The 21,517-nt window shown below is 32.3% G+C and overlaps 1 protein-coding gene across 1 annotated transcript in view; it reads left to right on the top strand.

The window, feature by feature from the left end:
* The window catches only part of Hcn1 (hyperpolarization activated cyclic nucleotide gated potassium channel 1), a 359,023-nt gene that overhangs the window by 196,594 nt on the left and 140,912 nt on the right, over positions 1–21,517 (top strand). The window contains exon 3 of the mRNA XM_027954427.2: positions 1,573–1,734. Coding sequence (XP_027810228.2) covers positions 1,573–1,734 — 162 coding nt within the window. The remainder of the gene's footprint in view (positions 1–1,572; positions 1,735–21,517) is intronic.

The following is a 21,517-nucleotide window of genomic DNA, read 5'->3' on the forward strand; positions in this document are numbered from 1 at the left end:
TTACAGATTCTTGATTTTTTTCTTGCACTTTGGGGGTCTTATTAACTCAGTGCCAGCACCTATATATGGAGTGTTGACCCTATATGTTCTTCTAGCAGGTGTAAAGTTTCTGTTCTAATTACTAAGGCTTTGATCCATTTTGATTTGAGTTTTGTGCAGGATGAGAGATAGGGGTCTAGTTTCATTTTTCTACATAGAGCTTTTGAATTTTCCCAACACATTTTGTTAAAAAAGGCTGTCTTTTCTCCAAGATATGTGTTTGGCACCTTTGTAAAATATTAGATGACTATTAGTATGTGGATTTGTCTCTGTGTCTTCTAGTCTGTTCCATGAGTCTTCATATCTATTTTGATGCCAATACCATTGCTGGTTTTGTTACTATAGCTCTATAGTATAATTTCACAGTTGGTATTATGACACCTCTTGTTTTTCTTTTCTTGATTAGTGTCACTTTAGCTATTTTTGGTCTCTTATTCCTCCAAATTAATGTAAGAATTGTTTTGCCTAATTCTGTGAAGAATGTCATTAACATTTTGATGGGGATTGCATTGAATCTGTATATTGCTTTTGGTAGTAAGGCCAATTGAACAATATTGATTTTGCCTATCCAATAAAATTACAGATATTCCCACTTCTAAGGTCTTCTTCAATTTATTTCTTTAGTGTTCTGTAAGTTTCATTGTAGAGCTCTTTTACCTCCTTGGCTAGATTAACTCCCAAGTATCTAATTTTTTTGAGGTTATCACAAATGGGATAGTTTTTCTGATTTCTTTCTTGGCTGAATCACTGCTGAATATAGGAAAGCTATTAATTTATGGATGTTGATCTTGTGACTTCCATACACTTCAAAAGAAAAATACCACATTCTGATTCTATTTCTCATAACAACTAGAAAATGAGTAGATGTAAATGTATACCCAGATATATGTTCCCACCTTTAAAATTTCAAAGGAAGATCTTGATTTGTCATGTTCATTGTGCTTTCTGAAATAGTCTGACCTACTTTGATAGCTTTTTATGAAAATTTGATAAAAATATAGGTATAAGATTGTTATAAGTACAAATGTTTTTAAGGCAACTCCACATTACTTTTAACTTAAACATCACTGTCCATCTTCAATATAGAAGTGTTTTCATACATAGCTGTTAAGTTAACTGCAGATTATTCTCAATCTCACTTTATATTTTTCAGTTCAACTCTTTGCTTATAGTTTTCAGTCCTTGAATATTTTTTTTTTGTCTTTCAACAAATTGAATAACTTATGTTTTAAAGTATCTTTACAAACATGAGAAGAAAAATAGTAAATAAAAACAGTTGGAAAAAGAAGTTTTCTTGAAAGCATCAATTTCTTATCCTTTTTATTCCTGGTGAAAAATTAACAGTTTATTATAATATTCATAAGTCAGAGTATCAAACATTGGAAAACACAAACAAATATAATCTCTATTTCTGAAAATCTTTTTCTTAATTTTTTAAATCAATACTTATGCTACACCATATCAATCCTTCTGATATTGGTAGTATGCTTGTTTAAAAAAAATTAAGAGTTAATTTTATGTTCTGTTCAACAGATATTCCACATGACATATGATCTCGCCAGTGCAGTGGTGAGAATATTTAATCTCATCGGCATGATGCTGCTCTTGTGTCACTGGGATGGCTGTCTTCAATTCTTGGTACCACTTCTTCAGGATTTCCCACCAGATTGTTGGGTGTCTCTAAATAAAATGGTTGTAAGTAATTTGTATTATTTTACACTTTGCCTTTTCAGTGTTTTGCCAAAAAAGTATTTTTGTGAGAATGATCTGATTTCTCTCTCTTCATAAATGTTTAGAGGAAATTTGGTTTTGCTTCCATGGATATGTAGTAAGATTAAATAGATATTTTTTCTCTATCTAAATTTAATTTTCATGTTCCTGGGAAAGTATATATTACAACATATTTTAAAATATTTTGCTCTACTTACATGGAGACATTTTATTTCAAAATAAAAACACATGCAAATAATCACGATACAATATTCCTTTAAAAATGCCTATAGCTTAGAATAATTCTTTCATGTTTTTGTTTGATTTTTAGCATTTATTATTTTTAAGCCACAATTGTAGGGATTGTAAAACACACAAAGACTTATACCTAGAGGTAAAAGAGATATGCATAAATCTTAATGCTGTTTCAAATAACACTTTTTGCTAGGGAAAACTTTATGGAAATAGTAAGTTTTAATTTTAATTCTAAAAGACAGATATAAAACTTGTCAATAGAAATCTTATTTCCATAGCTAAACTATCTATATTCACATTTAATTTTATGAGCATATATTTTGAATTGAGAACTTATATTCACATGAATCTCTCCTTCATTTCATTCGTATCTGCTTACTTCCTCACAGAGACCTTCCCTATCATGGTAATATGTATATCACTCAAGTAGTTTATATTCTGCCATAAAAGCATTTAGCAAGACTCTTGCACATATTCTCTCTCTCTCTCTCTTTCTCCCTCCTTCCCTCCTCCCTGCTTGCCTCCCTCCCTCCTTCCCTATCCTTTGTTATTTATGGTTTTTTTGTGTTCCTCACACCATAGTTAGTACAAAAAAAAAAGTTTTCTTATATCTTTCATCTACAGTGCTGCTCTTAATTGATTTGGGGCTATTCTAACAAAATATCATGGTCTGTGCTATTTACAAAAAATAAAATTTTATTTCTCACATGTCTAGGTCCAAGATGAAGGCACTGCAAACTTTGCCTCTGTTTCTGAAATTATGCCTTTATATATGCATTCTCTGTTGTTCACACAGCAGAAGGTGGAAGCATGAAAAACTACTCTTGCAAGCCCTCTTCATAAGGGCAATTAATTCACTCCTGAGGGAAAATACCTCCATGACCCCAACAGCTTCTGTTAGGCTTCATCTCCTACCTTTTTTGAATTGGGGATTAAATTTCCAAAACATGAGTTGTGGGACACACATGTAAATCACAAAGCAAGTAGCCAGAAAAGTACCTATGATATAAATTTGATAACCTAGTGCTTCATCATCAAAACTCTGAGAAATGTTCTTTAGTGGGGGAGACTGCATGACTGAAGAATAAAACAAGGAGTTGATGAGCTCACTTTTCCAATATGTGGTGTCTCTATGATGATACATCTGCCACTTTATTATCTTTGAAGAAGCAAAACATATGGTAAAGGCAGTAATAAAGATATTTTGGGGGAGAGGAAAAGGTAACGGCTCTATAATCTAGCTTCTGACTGAGTGCATAGTATAAAAACACAAGCACTGCTGCCAAAAGATGATTCATCATTGGCATCAACAATATTTAATTTGGCAAATAATTATTATTTTAAATTTTCCTTAGGCATCTTTCAGAAAAATACCAATTATCATTATTGAAAGAGTAAAAGAAATATTTTTTGTGTATCTATAAAGTTTATTTAATTATATAATTCTAATACATGGCAACATATTAGTTGTTAGAGTTAAGCACATTTATTGAAGAATTTTAATGTCTTAATGGCTTTTCTCTAAATACATCTGCATGTATTCACGAGTGTATATGTGCATGTGATGTGCATCATCTAATGTTGCCAAACCTCAAAACTTTGTTCTACCTTAATGTTGTGTGATATAAACACCTTACTTGAAATTATAATTCACTTTAATTTGGTCTCTCTTTTTCTTTTTTTTTTATAAGGTTTTAGTTTTACAATTTTGAAATTAGCTTTTATTATCTTTCACATTTTTAAAATATTATTTCCATTTGTATCTCTAACATAAAGGGCAGAAAATAGTTAAGTATCAGATATTTTATACATTGTGGATATCAGTAATGTGAATGAAATAACAGTCAATAATACAACAATTTTTGTATAAGATAATCTTGATGGTGTCATCATAGCTCATAATATTTTCCATTTTAAAGTTTCAGATTTCTAGGAAACCTTCTGCAACAACAATAATAAAAAGTGTATTTACACAGAGTTATATTAGAGCAGTAAAAATCTAATGTAAGAAAAAATATCCTGTAAATATTTATTTATTTATTTATTAATATAAATATTTATTTAATACTTTTACTGTATACAAAACACTGTGCTGTAAAATATGCTCTTATCAAATGTTCATAGCAGTGTAATGAGCCAAGCCTGTTATCTTGATTTCATAGTTCAGAAAACTGAAACTTTTACAAGTTCAATGAATAGTCCAATATACCATGGGTAGAATATAAAACCATAAGTAGATATGTATCTAATTCCATAACTTTTGCTCTAAACCACATTATAATGTCATGTTGCATAGATTACAAAGAAGAAGTAAGAAAAATAATGAAATCTTAGTTAAAAACAATTCAGTTGTAGCAGAAAAATCTCTCTAAAATCAGCATTTGAATTCTGACACTAAAGAGTAGCAAGATTGGGGCTGGGGATGTGGCTCAAGTGGTAGCGCTCTTGCCTGGCATGCGTGTGGCCCAGGTTTGATCCTCAGCACCACATACGGACAAAGATGTTGTGTGCGCCGAGAACTAAAAAAAAAATAAATAAATATTAAAATTCTCTCTCTCTCTCTCTCTCTCTCTCAAAAAAAAAGAGTAGCAAGACTATGTTTTCTAGATGTAAAAAAAAAAAAAAATCAAACTGGGAAATCAAAAATTGAGAAATAAGATCCAGATGAATGCAGGAAATACTAGTCCTTTCTAAATATGGGTTTGAAAATTGTGCTATGGTATTTGGCTTTGGTGTTGAATTATTTATGTTAAAGATTGGTGTGCTTAGCAAACACCTTACTTTTTCTTTTATTTTTAAATCTTCTATCTTATATTATTTATTTCCTTAATTATTATTAAGCATTACATATACTTAAGTTCTCTCTAACTCTATTTTCTTTTATCAATGTGTATATCCTATTAGCTAGTTATCTGTACATAACCAGCAATGATAACTTCCAAGTCAATGGTTTAAATGCTACATCTTTAACTATGGTGTTAGTAATTTGTTTAATATAATCATTCTTACATTAATTGCTCCTAATTTGTATTTGTTCCATAAAAGTAGGTTCATATCTTCTCAGCTAATCTCTTTGAATTCTTTATAAATTACTTTTGCTTTATAAATATATCTAAGGGAGTCCATGTTTTCTACCTACAATTTTATTAATGTAGGGTTACATATTGGTGATGGTTTTAATGACTTAAGTATAAGAACACATATGAATCTCTTACCATCTGAATGTACCACATAAGGATTTGCTTTTGCAGTAAGAGCATGTTATACTGCAAGATGTTACATTAAATAATTCTGGTTTATGGGCATACTAATAGAATGATTCATTTATAAAAATCCAATGCTAAATTATATCATATTACACTGCTGGACAAAACTTTTACCATAGTCAAAATGAGAAAAAGATTAAAAGTCGTTACTCATTATATAGCACACTCTATGAAATATAACTACTTAAGAGCACTATATTTACATTGTATGCAATTACCTAATTATATCAAAACATTATCCATCAAAATAAATTTACATTAACATATGTTAATGTAGCTAGGCACAATGGTACAGGACTGTAATTTCAGTTCCTAGGGTTGGGGAGTGGCTGAGGCAGAAAGTTCACGAGTTCAAGTCCAGTCTGGGAAACTTAGTGAGACCCTGTCTCAAAATAAAAAATAAAATTAAATAAAAGGTGGGCATGGTGGCACACAACTGTAACCCCAGAGGCTAGGGAAGTTGAGACAGGAGGATCGCTAGTTTAAAGCCAGCCTCAGCAATAGTGAAGTGCTAAGCAACTCAGTGAGACCCTGTCTCTAAATACAATACAAAATAAGGCTGGGGATGTGGTTCAGTGGTTGAGTGGCCCCGAGTTCAATCTCTCATACCAAAAATTAAAATAAATAAAATAAAATATAAAGGCCTGGGGAGGGATGAGCTTTGTGGCTCTCACCCCTGTGTTCAGTCCTCAGTAACCACACATACACACACACACAGACACACACACACACACATGATATGTTGAATTATTAATTTTGTTAGTATTTTATTAGCAAAATCATTTTTTCTTTAGCTATGTTAGGATCATAAGGTAAATAAATGTCTAGTTTATATTTGTACTTATTTGAGAAACACTATAATCAAAATAATTTCATCATTCATAATTCTCTCATTGTAAAGGTTTTTGCTGTTGTGATTTAAAGGAATCAATGCATTATTTAACCTAGAGGGCAGTCCATTTGTTTTTATGAATACCCCTTAAGTTAGTAACCTTGCATAATTGGAAGGATAATTGTGAACAGCATCTGTGAAACATGTGTAAGTTAGGTGTAGTGGCACATGCCTAAAATCCCTTCGATTTGGGAGGTTGAGATAGAAAGCATTGAAAATCCAAGACCAGCTCAGAAATTTTAGAAGGTCCTAAGTAACTTAGCAAGACCCTGTGTTAAAAATAAAAAGTAAAAATGACAGGTATGTAGCTCAGTTGTAGAACACCTCTAGGATCAATTCTCGTGGAAAAAAAGAAAACAACAACAATAAAAAAAACATTTTAATGGAGCTATTTTACATTTTAAAATATATATTTTTATTAGTTATTTAAAAATTCATGACAGTAGAGTGTACTTTGACATATTATACATGTATGGTGTATAACTTGTTCTAATTAGGATCCCATTCTTGTGGTTGAACATGATGTGGCGTTACATTGATTGTTTATTCATATATGAACATAGGAATGTTATGCATTCCTTCTTAGAGTTTGCTTTCATAATTTTTAAACATCTTTTTAGTTGTATATGCATCCAATATTTCTATTTATTTATTTACTCATTTATTTGGTGCTGAGGATCATACCCAGTGTCTCTTGTGTTCGAGGAAAGCGCTCAACCACTGAGCTACAACCCTAGCCCTCTTTCATAATATTTTTACCAAATATATTTTCAAAGATAAGCAATCACATGACCATGGTATGGGCTATGAATACAGCATACTCCGTATTAACGAAGTTCAAACTGATGAGCTTCTAATGTTCTTTGCTTCTATTCTAAGAAGGTAATAATTATTTCCAGAAAAAAATTAAGATGTATAAATCAAATTAATTGAGATCATTAGGGAAAACAGATACAAAGGTCTTTAAGTATATAATTAATATAAATTATGTAGAGAGTATGAGTTTCAATTAGAAAAATCCTAATTGCTACCTAAATTTATTTTCATTAGAGACAATGTGGCAGGGACACTTACAAATAACCACGCATTCACACACTCTTCTATCTCCCCTCTAGTTAGAATGGAATCCCCAAATACAAATGCAGCATGGAAACCATGATGATTATAAGATCTATTGATTTTCTGTCAAATGGAAAAAGGTGAAATTAAAACAGCTTTACATTTCGTTTTACAAAGTTCACTTGGCTACTTGATAATGATTGATGGAAATAAAACAACTAAAATAATAACTGAGAAATGAAGTTAAAATAATATACCTAAGAAATGAAGAATAATAAATAACTCCTGTCTTGAGTTCTAGTGATCTATTTTAGATTAGAATTTCTCTATATTAGAAATTGTATTATAATGATAGTATTAACTTTTTTTCCTAACTAGAATGTACTGCCATAACAGATTTTTTTTAAGTCCTAACAAAAGTTAAGTAATTTGCTGACAAATCATTGTAGCTTTACCAGAAAAAAAAATGCACTCTTAGCTCCTATGAGTTATAATAATAAAGTGGGTCAGCAGCATGCTGAGCCTTGTGATTTCTCTCTGGTCCTCCTATTTCTGCTCATTTGGAAAGCCTGATTGGTGACTGTTCTCTGGTGGATAGAAACACAACCCCTGGCAAAATGGACATGGTTTGCTACTGCATTCTTCCTTCCTTTTTAGATGTGGATTCTTTTATGAGAATAAACATAAAAATAAATTCTCACCTGGTATTTCAATTCCAAGTAAAATTTGCATTTTGGGAAAACTTTAACTTGAACTAAGATTCCTGACAGAGAAGAGTGATGAATATTGATTTAATTATATAATGGCTATGACTACATTGAACTGCTTTAGCAATACAAGACCTAGCCATGAATTCCAATTTTCTTTTTTCTTAGAGACTTGTTCTTATATTTAAGCAAGAAATAACTAGAAGAAATATTATTCATCAAATTATCACTTCTAACAAGATGGAGAAAAAAAAACAAAAACAAATATCTTCCAAAAAGGCTAATTTACTAGCCTTACTTCTACAGTAGTTCTCATATAGAGTCTTTTTTGGGGGGTGGGGAGTGGGTACCAGGGATTAAAATGAGGTACACTAGCCCACTGAGCTTCATCCCCAGCTCTCTTTTGTATATTATTTAGAGAATGGGTCTCACTGAGTTGCTTAGTGCCTTAATTTTGCTGAGGCTGGCTTTGAACTTGTGATCCTCATATTCAGCCTCCAGGCCACTGGGATTACAGTCCAGAGCCACCACACCCAGCTCATATAGAGTCATGATGCACACTGTTGAAACTTTCACAGATGTAGTGTAAAGGTATTTTTAAACATTTATTTACTTATTTATTTGTTCTAATTTGTTATACATGACATAAGAATGCATTTCGATTCATAGTACACAAATGAAGCACAATTTTTTCACTTCTCTGATTGTTCACAAAGTAGAGTCCCACCATTCATGTCTCTATAAGTGTACCTAGGGCAATGATGTCCATATGATTTCATTATTCTTCCTACCCCCATTCCCTCTCTCTACCCCTCCCTCCCCTTTGCCCAATCAAAGTTTCTACATTTTTCTCATGCCTTTCCCCCATTAGGTAAGCATCCACATATCAGAGAGAACATTTGGCCTTTGGTTTTGGGGATTGACTTACTTCGCTCAGCATGATATTCTCCAACCTCATCCATTTACTTGTAAATGTCATAATTTCATGTTCTTTTAATGCTGAGTAATATTCCATTGTGTGTATATATATACACACAGTTTCTTTATTCATTCATCTATTGAAGGGCATCTAGGTTGCTTCCACAGTTTAGCAATTTTGAATTGAACTGCTATAAACATTGAAATGGCTGCACCATTGTAATATACTGTTTTTAAGTTCTTTGGGTATAGACCAAAGAGTGGGATAGTTGGATCGTATGGTGATTCCATTCCAAATTTTCTAAGGAATCTCCATACTGCTTTCCAGATTGGTTGCACCAATTTGCAGTCCTACCAGCAATATATGAGTGAGCCTTTTCCCCCACATCCTCACCAACTGTTATTGTGCCTGTTTTCTTAATAACTGAAGTGAAATGAAATCTTAGAATATTTTTGATTTGCATTTCTCTAGTTAGAGAAGTTGAACAGTTTTTTCATATATTTGTTGATCATTATGTATCTTGTTCTGAGAAATGTCTGTTCAGTTCCTTAGCCCATTTATTGATTGGTTATTTGGGTTTTTTGTTTGTTTGTTTGTTTGTTTTGTTTTTTGATGTTAAGTTTTTGTGAGTTCTTTATATATCCTGGAGACTAGTGCTCTATCTGATGTGCTGTGGTAAAAATTTTCTTCCATTCTGTAGGCTCTCTATACACCCACTGTTTGTTTCTTTTGCTGAAAGAAGCTTATTAGTTTGAATCCATCCCATTTATTTATTCTTGATTTTATTTCTTGTGCCTATTTCTTGCACTTTAGGAGTCTTGTTAAGGAAGTTGGGGCCTAATCTGACTTGATAAAGATTTAGGTTTACTTTTTCCTCTATTAACCTTGGAGTCTCTCATCTAATTCCTAGGTCCTTGATCTACTTTGAGTTGAGTTTTGTGCAGGGTGAGAGATAGGGGCTCAATTTAATTTTGCTGCATATGGATTTCTTGTTTTCCCAGCACCATTTGTTGAAGAGGTGATGTTTTCTCCAATGTATGTTTATGTAACATTATTTTCCTTATTCTGAGTAAAATAAATAAAAATACCTTCATCTCCATTTTAGAGAAAAATAGCTTAAAGGAGAATTGTTACTCTATTGGCATAAAATGAGAGACTATCAGTGTAAGTTGGTTATGAAATCCACTTGGGTTAATGTCGGACTCAGCATGCCATTCTACTTCATCATTTCCCAGAGTTCATTCATTATAAGTGATGGTAAATTTGTGCACCCAGAAATCAACTATGAATTGCTGGCACCACTGACAGAACTTTGAATATTTATAAAAATATGTGGATAAAACTGGATTTTGTTCATGGGGGTTAATTATAAATTTACTCCATTTACTGCTTCCATAAATCCAAAATAAGCAGGCAAATTAATACAACTATGACTTCTAATATAATCTGAATTTCTTATACTTAATTGTCCATGGGGAATACACACACACACACACACACACACACACACACACACACATAAATTCTATAGGTTGGAATAAAATGGCAAATTGATAGAATTGAATATTAATAATTTTGTATTGTATTACTCCACTAACAGATATTTATGTCAATCAATTCATATAAACTTCTTATCCTTTGAAAGAGTCCAATATTATCATTCTATTTTAGTAAAAAGAGACTTATCAACTTAAATTATTTCTGCTAAATCAACCATTTTCAGATAATTTTAAGAGATGTTGTAGTTATTTCCATATGGAGGGATTACTTTAGTTGTCTCTTTTTTCATTCCTCCTCATGTCTATTTCCTCCTGAAACAACACTGATAAAAACTCTAGATATATGGTAGAATTGAAGGTGACATGAAGAAAGCCACATATTAAGTGAGGAGCATAAGAAAGAATAGCAGGATTTTTTTTTCCCTGAATATTAACATGATCATTTTCATAATCCTACTGTATATCCAGTCATTTTTTAGAAGTACTTGTTTTTAGAAATTTAACATATTCTAGAAATGAGTAATTCCTATGAGATATTGAATTGTGCTCACATCCTTGTTTATTTCCATTATTTTTTATGCATTCTTACAATGTATCTGCTTCTTTGGGTAATTTATCAATTGGGATATTTAGAATATATAATATAGTCATTGGCCAGTCTTTTTTATACTTCAAGGATATAGAGATGGACTAGTATAATCAACTTTCAAACACTTTTCCATTATTTATCTCAGAAACATGATTGCACCCAAGAAAGAGTTAAATTATACTTATTTGGTCACAAATAAGTTAAATTATACTTATTTCCCCACAAACATATCCATTTGTGCACTGAAGCCATGTTTCTCATTGGATAAGCTTGATAATGGTGAAAATTAATAGGAAAAGATGGGCATTCACCATACATCATACCTGTAGAATTTATAAAAGGAGATCAAAAATGAACCAAAACAAATTCTGTATATTCCAGTAGCGTTTTCTTGGAGGTATCATAAAGCAAATTTTTCTCTAAATATATTTTAAGATAGAATAAGTATAAATTATGATGTCTAGTTGTAATGTCCACTAAATGAATTGGTAGATATTTGTAGATCCTGCCTTTAGCATTGTGTTCATGTGATAATCTAATATCCTGATTCTTGTAACTTAGGGAAAGAAAACATTTTCCAGGTGGTGTTCAAACACAAGACTGAGATCCTAATAGAATAAGATCTACTCCATGTTTGTATAAATATGTCAAAATATACTCTACTATCAGGTATATCAAAAAAGAACAAATAAAATAAACAAACATCTTCCAGTAGAGCAATGTTCAATTTCAGTTGTGTTAAAATGAGGATATAATTCAGTATGCTCATCTCTGTTCTTCAGAAATATATTTTTGTCCTTTAAATATTTTCTCACCTCATTATCTATTCATTTTAAGAGATTATTTTTAAATAAAATGATAATACTCGAGTGTAAAATGATATTTCAAATGATATATGCTACCATCTCCCCAGTGCTTTAGAATTAGAAGTAAGGCATCATTACCCTATAAAAGGATAACTACATTTTATCTAGCACTTTTGTAATACCTCCTTCAACTCGGTTATCAATTCATAAGGGAAAAGAAAAAAAAAAGAAGTTAGGCTTATGTCTGTAATTATTAAATATCAGCCAAATCAAACTAAAGATTTCTTAGTCTCCAATTTTTATGGAAGACATTCTTCTAAGGGCAACTTTCATTTAACCCATCAATGTCATTATTTCTCCATAATCATTTCATCTTATTTGGAGATCAGAACTTTCTACCCATAGCTCTTCCAAAAAGTATGAAAAATAGACATTTACATAGATTTGTATACAATGAATCATGTTACCTTGGAAACCTATAAATGATAGATCCAGCTATAATTTACATAAGAATATTGATGAAAATGGCATGTTCTAAGGTTTTCTAGTGTATTTCTTTATCATTCAACTTGTGTCATGATTCATTGTGTGAACACATTTATATCCATGGTGGTTTAATGGTCTGTAAGGAATTAAATGACCACAAATTTGAAGAAACAAAAAAGAAGATAGACACATTATTTTAGAGAAGAATGAAAAATTGGATAGAAACAGGAGCTAGAAATCAAGAAGCTAATACTATGAAGCCAGACCGCCTTTTCTCCTCCAGGCTGTGCTCCTACTTTGAGGTCATTCACCAAGGTCACTAGGTGATGTGAAGCTTTCTAATTCTTCTGAAGGATACAAAACTTATGCCCTTTGTCACAATCATTTATTGTTTAAGGTTCTAATACTGTTTCATTTGCAGAGCTATATTCTTAAGATTTTTTTATGTATTACTCACTTATAAAGTAAATAAGTGTTTTGGCATAATTCTATCAACTTTTTAGAATAATCCATTACAGTTATTCCTATAAGAGTTATAAATGTTGTGAGGTATCTCATTTTTGGTATACTCAGATATTATTATTTGATTCTTTATACATCTGAAGGTTTTATAGTATCCATTTACATCCATGTGCAGCAAAATGAATTAAGTGTCTAACAAAGTACTGAATAACTATAATCATAAATACCTTTAAAAAGTACTTTTATATATAATAATTAATATCATGAATATATTATGAATTAAGGAAAGATACAATCCAAATATCTTTCAAGATTCAAGCAGAAAGTTGGTGACAGAACCACAGCTAAGGCCACAGTTTCCTTACTTGTCCTCTGCTCTAGCTTCCATGAACAAGAAATCATATATTGACATATTAAGGTTCAAGTGATTGGTAAAGGAGAAGTTTTCTCTTTTGTTGTTTTTCATTTTTAAATAGGCGTTGTCCTTATCCAGTTGTTAAGTTAGCTACTGAAATGCAGAAATAATGCAGAGGTTAACAAAACCTCTCTTGAATAGTTTAAAAGATAATCATAATTGAAACTTACATCTCGGATTTTCAACATTCTAGGGCATAGTTAGGGTAGAATGGTAAAAATTCTAAGGTAAAACATTGTTGAGCTAGTATTTATGATTGGAATGGTATTTTCAAAAGTATGTTGACATAAGTGAATGAAACTATGTATCAGGTAGGTGCATTATCTATATGAAAACGCAGCATGCTGGAGGAGAACGAAATTAAGAAGGTTGGAGAAAACATTAATAAAGCAGTATTATTATAGGATACTAGAGGTTGTCGAGGTGGCAAAATGGAGGAGGTCTGTGGAACAACACAGAACAGGAAAAGATATCATTGGTGGCAACTGGACATTTAAATTTCCTTAAAGCAAAATACTGTGGAGTCTTTGTTTGCCTATTCATGAATAAAAGCCTGATAGAGATTGTGCATGGTGTAAACCCGGCCACACAGGAGACTAAAGCAGAAAAATTGCAAATTCAAGGCTACCTTGGCAAGTTAGCCAGACCCTGTCTTAAAATAAAATAAATAAGGGACTGGGGACATAGTTTGGAAATAGAGCCCTTGCCTAGTATGTGTTAGGCCCTGGATTTAATCCCCAGCACACTGAAAAGAAAAAGCAGGACAGAAATGATGAGTATGAGGGTCAACTCCAACCAAAATTAAAGAATTTATTTGTTAGAGTTAAGTGATTAGAATCTGAAAAGAAGCATTTAAGTAATGTTTAAGTGGTACTGTGAGGTGGTTAATTACCATCATATCTTAGAATTAGATTTCTTACATTCATCTTCTGGTTCTCTGATACTTATAAGCCTTGTGACCTTGAACAAGTGATTTAGTGTCTACTTGTGCCTTAGTTTCTCCATCTACAATGTGGACATGATGATTATGTTTATATTACAGAAGTTTAAGCTAAATAAAAGAGCTTGAACATGTGAAGTACATGGAAAAGATTTCATTACATTTTTCAGCTTAGTATATGGCAGTCATTATTTAACTTTACAGTTGTATGTGAGCTACAATTGATATTTCTTGTCTATAAATTAGTACATAATTCTTCTATTAAAATAATAATTTGAGGTAAATGAAAATAGAAGTATATATACTATATACATAGAAAAAAGAAGAGAGTAAATGCATAGAAAGGAAAAAAGTTTATAAGAAATAAAACCTGGCTAAAGAAAGAGAATTTGAATGTGAAATTTCACTTGTATTTCATTATCACCTAAAGAATATTAAATAGAAGGTCTGAACCCATAAAAGTAGCTGCAAGGAATATTTAGAAGGAGAAACATACTAGTATATGAATAGTAATAGTTGGAGGAAGGATCAGACATTGCATAAACCTCCTTTGGGATCTGTAGAAAAATAATAAATGACATAATGTAAGTGGAATACTTTTTGTCTTATTTAACATTGTCTCCTGTCAGGGTGAAATATATTAAACTGAATAAGCTAGAATAGATTTTCAATAAATTGAACCCTAAGTCAATATATGGGTTTTGCAAATGAGCTCATTCCTCTGTCTCATATGAATTGCACCTTGAAATGGTGATATGTTAAAGAAGAAATGGTGGAGTGATTACATAGAATCTTTCATAAACCATGAAAATGGTGGAACACATGTTTTTCCGTGGAATATGAAAGTGATATATGAATTTACATAAAACTAATGAAGAAAGATACTGCAGATTACAACTTGAGATATTTGATATTAATTTCAAATATATTATTTAACTTTTAGGAATAATAGTTATTATTTAACTTTAAGGATGAAAGTCAAAAGTTGCATAGTTTCACAATTGAGTCCACAAAAATTGATGTCATCCCAATAAAATTGAGTTCCATCTGTTTATGTGATTATTTTTGTTACAGTCAAGTTAATGAATTGAAACTATGTTTCCTAATAATGATTATCTCTTTATTTAGATATAAAAGAGAAAATAGATAAATTAACCCATTCTCTAAGAATCTTTTAATTCTAAAAGTGTATTTATTTGGAATGTCCTAACACTTGAGGTGAGGGGAAGGGAGAATCTGTATTACATAAACAACCAATCAACAAAATACCAGTGACCCACTTTACATTATTAAAAAAAAACTGACCTTATATTCTAAATGGCTCTTTTTTTCCACTTTACACCCCTATGATTTGATGCAGACACCCTCAAATGGCAAGAGAAATGTGGAAAGTATCTGAGAGTTACTCCAAAAATATTTCTTGCCAAATAATTAATATAGGTTTAGCCCCATCTAGTGTACTTCCTGGTAGCATATGACAGTTAAAAATATTACGATGATCCAAAAATGGATCCAAATGGCAATTTAATGTAGTTTATCATATTCCACTTAGCATAATGGGAAAGAAAAATATTTCAAATTTTGAAAATAAAATTCTCATATTATGATAAAGATCAATACAAATCAGAAAACTTCATTTATTAAAAATATTACTTTCTTTTTATATATATATAAGTATATATGCATATCTCTATACAAATATATAAAGTCAAAGATTTAAAAAAAATTCTATAAGCACATGCCAAACTAAGACAATCAAGTCAAATAAGATTTTGACAAAGTTAAAAACAGTCAGGTAAATCAAAGGATATTACTCAGATACTGTCTGATCTAACCAAACTGACTTCAAAATGGATAGCCAAGCCAGGTGAGATGGAGCATGTCTGTAATCCCAACAGCTAGGGAGGTTAAGGCAGAAGGATAGCAAGTGTGAGATCAGCTTAGCAACTTATCAAGAACTTCAGCAATTCAGTGAGTCCCTCTCTCAAAATAAAAAATAAAAAGGGCTGGGTATTCAGCTCTGTGGTAATGTACTCCTGGGTTCATTCCCCAGTACAAAAAAAAAAGCCAATTTTCATGCTGACAGGAATCAGTCTAGTAATATAGATGTATAATTAGATGAAGTCTAAGACAAAAATATACACTACTAAGGCACACTTTTACTGTCCAAGGGACACAGTCTCTTCTCACTTTTAGCTGATAATTATCATGTAAAGATTTATGTCTAATCTTGCCTGTAGTTATCAAAGAAAACTAGACATGAAGGTTTGTATTGAAAATGCCATATGTTGAGATATGTATGCATATGCATACACACATATACATACTTTTATATATGAACAAATATATGCACATACAGCCATTCACAACATGTAGTCAAGGACAGATGACATACATGATACCATGTACTTGTGGTGATGCTCATGCAAACAACCTTGCTGTGCTGCCAGTCATATGAAAGTATAGCACAGTTTATACATTATGTAAGATTTAATATTAAATAACTATGTTACCAGTTTATGTATTTGCATATAATACTTTTTTAGGGTGTTTTCCTTCTACTTTTAAAGAATGAGATTTACTGTAAAAGAGCATTATGTGTTTTTCCAGCAGCCTCATTTATCTCAATTTTACAATTCTTCTTGACTGCATCAAGAGGTTACATTCAGTGAATGACCTTCACGGTCTAGGTTTTGTAAGAACACTATGATATTTTCCTAGTGAGTAAATCTAATAGCAATACATTTCTCAGAATGCTTAATAGTCATTAAGTGATGCATGGCTAAATATGTGAATTTTATATTATATATTTTATTATATACACTTACATACCAATTTACATATTTATACTTTTTAAAAACAACGTGGGCTACAAAAAAATCATCAGAAATCTTGATTTAGAGGCAGGAGCCTACTAGTTTCTAACTTCTGAGAACAGGAATATATGCTTTACCACTACATCCACTGATTTCTTCCATCAGACTCAGAACTTGACAAAATTCTTCTTTTCTCTTCCTTTTACAAAAGGAAAAAAAAAATCAACTATTGTAAAAATTAACTGCAGCCAGGAGCGGTGATATGCACCTACAATTTCAGTGGCTTAGGAGGCTGAGACAGTAGTATAGTGAGTTCAAGGCCAGGTTCATCAAGGCCACGCACCAACCAACTCAGTGAGACCCTGTCTCGAAATAAAATACAAAATAAGGCTGGGGATGTGGTTCAGTTCTTGAGTGCCTCTGAGTTCAATTTCCGATACTGAAAAAAGAAAAGAACAAAAACAAAAACAAACAAAGTAATTGCAGAAAATGAGAAAAAGTATATTAGTTTACATTAACAGTTCAGCAGGACTTATCAATTTCATTGAATTAATTCGAATTTCTTTTTACATGAATTTAACTATGTTGGCTGCTTATTTCAATAATAATATGTTATCAATCAGCTATGACTGAAAGAACAGATCCAGATAATATGCATGAATTACAAAGACAAGACAGATAATACTTGTTTGGAAAATGCTTTATTGCTACAAGAGAAATATAATGTATTTGCATTTAAGTTATAAGGTTACTAAAAAACAACAAATATTCACTATATAGAATCTGTTTAGCTGTAAACTTTTCTCAATGTAATACTTATTGCTGAGAAACTTCTGATGAGTAATCTCCTAATTAATAAATGAAGATCTAGATATCTACTGCATCTATAGCCATAGCAGATAGTTATATGCCTTAGGGGACCTGGAATTGAAATCTTCTATTCTCAATATTTAAGGTTCAAACTAGCTTTATAAATCCTTGAGTATGTGGCATCATCTTCATGTCAGTGATAAAATCAAAATGTATCTACTATCTTAAATTTACCTTAAGAGACCTATTCTTCAGTTTTAATATGTATTGTCCAGAGTGGACTAAAAAAAATTTAGGAGAACTGAACATGGTGGTACAGGAGTATACTCCCAGTGACTCAGGAGGCTGAAGCAGGAGGATCACAAGTTCAAGGCCAACCTCAGCATTTTAGTGAGGTCCTGGGTTGGGTAACCTAGTGAAACCTTGCCTCTTTCCCCCCCAAAAAGGGTGCCACTGGGTTTAGTCCCCAGTATCCCCCCCAAAAAATATCTATATGTATGTATACACACAGACACACGTATTTAGGAGAGTATTGCAAATGCAACAATGTATGTATAATAGTCTATCCCATACCACGAGATCAATCTGTATCCCCTTATTTGCATGAGGTTAGGAGGCATTAAATACTATTTATCTATCTGACATCTATCACCTTATTGATTGATTGATTGATTGATTGACTGAGTAACTGTTCTTAAAACCTCTGATCGAGTTGAAAAGCAGATTGACAGAACAAAGTCTTGCCATGATGTTTTGTGTCAGAAGACACAAATCCTACTAAGAAATCTAGAGCAGGAAAACAGAATACTGTGACCTGGGTCTACCAGATATATTTAAGATAGAATAGTTCTTAGATGCCATCTCTGTAGAAGTGACTTTTGATCAAAGAACTCAAGGAAATTAAGGAAGGAGTTATGTAAATATATGGAAGAGGAGTAGACCAGGAGGAAGAAGCAGCACATGCAAGCTGGCTGGGGTGGCTGGAGTGGAATGAATGAGAAGAAAAGAAGGATGTTGCAAAGATACCCAGGGAGTCAGCCCAATGAAGAAGGGTCTTATAAACCATGGGGTGATTTGGAGTGCTGTTCTCTATAAAATGGAAAGCGAAATGAGATCCAGTTGCCCCTATTGTGAGAACCTGTCCCAGGGCCAAATACAGAGGAAGCTGTGCTGCCTTCCTATTTCACAGAAGGATCTACAACTTCAGGTACTGAGGCACAGGTGTGTGAACAAGTGTTTAAATCAGTCCATAACAAGTAGGTGACATGGGCAGGCAGTGTCAGCAATGCAGGCTTGTGGCAGCCAGGACGGAGCAGCACACACAGAATAGGATAGCAAGTTTCATCTGAACTACCGAGATGCAGCAATGAGGATAGCAGCTCCCTTCATCCTGGTGGCGAGTAAAGAACATCATGGCTCTAGTGGACAGGACTCCTTTGAAAATACATGATGTATTAACTAGTGTTGGAAGGTAGCACCAAGAAGGCTGTGAGTTTCTATGGTCATGAAGGTGAAGGCTGCTAATAATTAATTTAGATATAATTATTAAGTAGGCATTCAGGGCTGGTGGGGGAAGCTCAGTGGTAGAAGGTTTGCCTAGCACATGTGAGGCTCTGGGTTTGATCCTCAGCACCACATAAAAATAAATAAATAAGTAAAGGTATTGTGTCCATTAACAACTATTTTTTTTAAAGTGGGCATTCAAAAATAGTCTGAGAGATAATTTAGTTTTTCATGTTGTTCATCAGTGAGTTAAGCCCTTATTGATGGTCTCATGGCAAACACTGTTATCCTATGCCAGGAGTTTCTACAATTTATGGATCTTGTTATTATATAAGGAATCATTGAGAAAAAGCATGATGTCCTTCAATATCAATACAAACGTAGAGAAGCTCAACCAAACATTTGGCTCTCTGGCAGACTTGGGCTTGTAGTGATACTAGAGCTTGTTGATACGTTTCTATCTTCATCATTTACAAGATTCTCGACTTTTATTCCAAATTGAGGCTGATTCTTTGTCAGTATCTATATTATCAAATATCAGTGTATTTTTTTTAATCTTCCTTTTGGTCTCTTTCAATGCCACTTCTTTCAAGAGTTCGTTTTAAGGTATTCAGTATACTTGCTTTTACATCAAATTAAATCATTGGGAATCCATTTTAAAATTTTGTTATAATTATAAAAAAATATTTTATTGATTAGCTGGACATCTTCTAGTTTCTTTCTTTTTTTGGTACTGGAGATCAAACCCAGGAGTGCTTTACTACTGAGCTACATTCGCTGACCATTTTAATTTTAATTTGAGACAGTCTCACAGTCTCACTAAGTTGCGGAGGTTGGCCTTGAACTTGCAATCCTCCTGCCTCAGCCTCCCAAGTCACTGGGATTATGGGCATGTGCCACTATACATGGAAGCCCTCTTCTTTTAACTCTGGAGAGAATCTTCAGTGGTTCTGAGGTATTTACTTTGTATAACTCTTCCTATACCCTGATACAGAGGGCTTGGAAGCAGAACTTTGCTTAAATAAAAAGAATTTTGAATGAAACTAATTTTCTCTAAAAAAAATAAAAGACAAAATATAAATTTAATTTACAATAGTTTCTCTTCTAATTCTCTTGCTAGAATAAAAACATACTAGAAAATATTAAATTAATTTATGTATTTAATTTGAATGCTGTATCACTTAATCCATTCCATTTTCTTGATAATTAAATATTTTGATCTTAATTTTGTTTTTAATCAAATGTGCTCTGTAACCATTCTGACATGTGTACATGTATATGGATATGGCTTTGTGTTGCAGAGAGATTTTCTTTGAGCATTATAATTTTTCTCTAAGAGAAAACTGCATTTAAAATTATATGGAAAATATTTTTTAGTGATCTTCTGGTTAGATTTTAATGGACTTCTAGTAGTTGAAAGCATAAATACTCAGCTGACTAAATTTAAATGGCGCTTTATTAAAAATATAATTAGAGGGTGTGGATGCACAGGACTGTCCATTGAAATGTATCTTCCTGCTTTATAACATTGATAAATTTAAATTTTGTTTTAACAAAAGAAAGATATTTATGGAGCCTAAAATTATTAGGACCAGTGCAGAATTCTATTATATGATTGCTGTCCTATCAGGTATTTGACAACTGTGAATAATTATTGTCACCAAGGTTGCTACAAAGAGGCAATTTGAATGTATATTCTTCCCTGTAGCTAGGCCAGAAGAAGCACACTAGCCACTATTAAAGATCAAATTAAAGAGCTTATCCTCTTTGTAATTGATTCTTTACTTTATAATTGTGGTTACTATTTATTAACAACCCTGATGTGCACATCGTCTCATTTAATCTTCACCAACTCTAAAACATGTACTGCTAATCCTAATATTATGACAAACAAATTGGGACTCTGAGTTTTAAATATGACCCATTGCAAATGGTAGAGCTGAGATCTAACTCAGACACAAGAATTCGATGCCTAAAGAACTCTTTAATCACTTAGCCAATCTGCTTCATCATCTGGGACTTTGTTGTCTGTTAATCTAGTTGGGCTCTTCTATCCATTTTAGCTCCAACTGGGTGCATATTTTAGGAGATCAAATTTGATGTGTGGCATATTAATCTTTCATCTGGTGTGGTAGCCATTTCTCGATAATTCTACTTCCTATGTTCACATCCGTATGCAATCCCATTCCAACCCTTCATAAGGGTACCTGGAGTCCAGCCTGACTTCCTCCAAGTCCCTCAAAGACCTTGTCAATATTTGTGTGACAATCCAATAGATCTGGTTATCTCTATAAGCTGTTGTGTTTATAATAATTCAAAATTGCTTAGTAGAAAGCATTTAATA

Source organism: Marmota flaviventris, chromosome 5 (assembly GCF_047511675.1).
Source record: "Marmota flaviventris isolate mMarFla1 chromosome 5, mMarFla1.hap1, whole genome shotgun sequence".
NCBI classification, from domain to species: domain Eukaryota; kingdom Metazoa; phylum Chordata; class Mammalia; order Rodentia; family Sciuridae; genus Marmota; species Marmota flaviventris.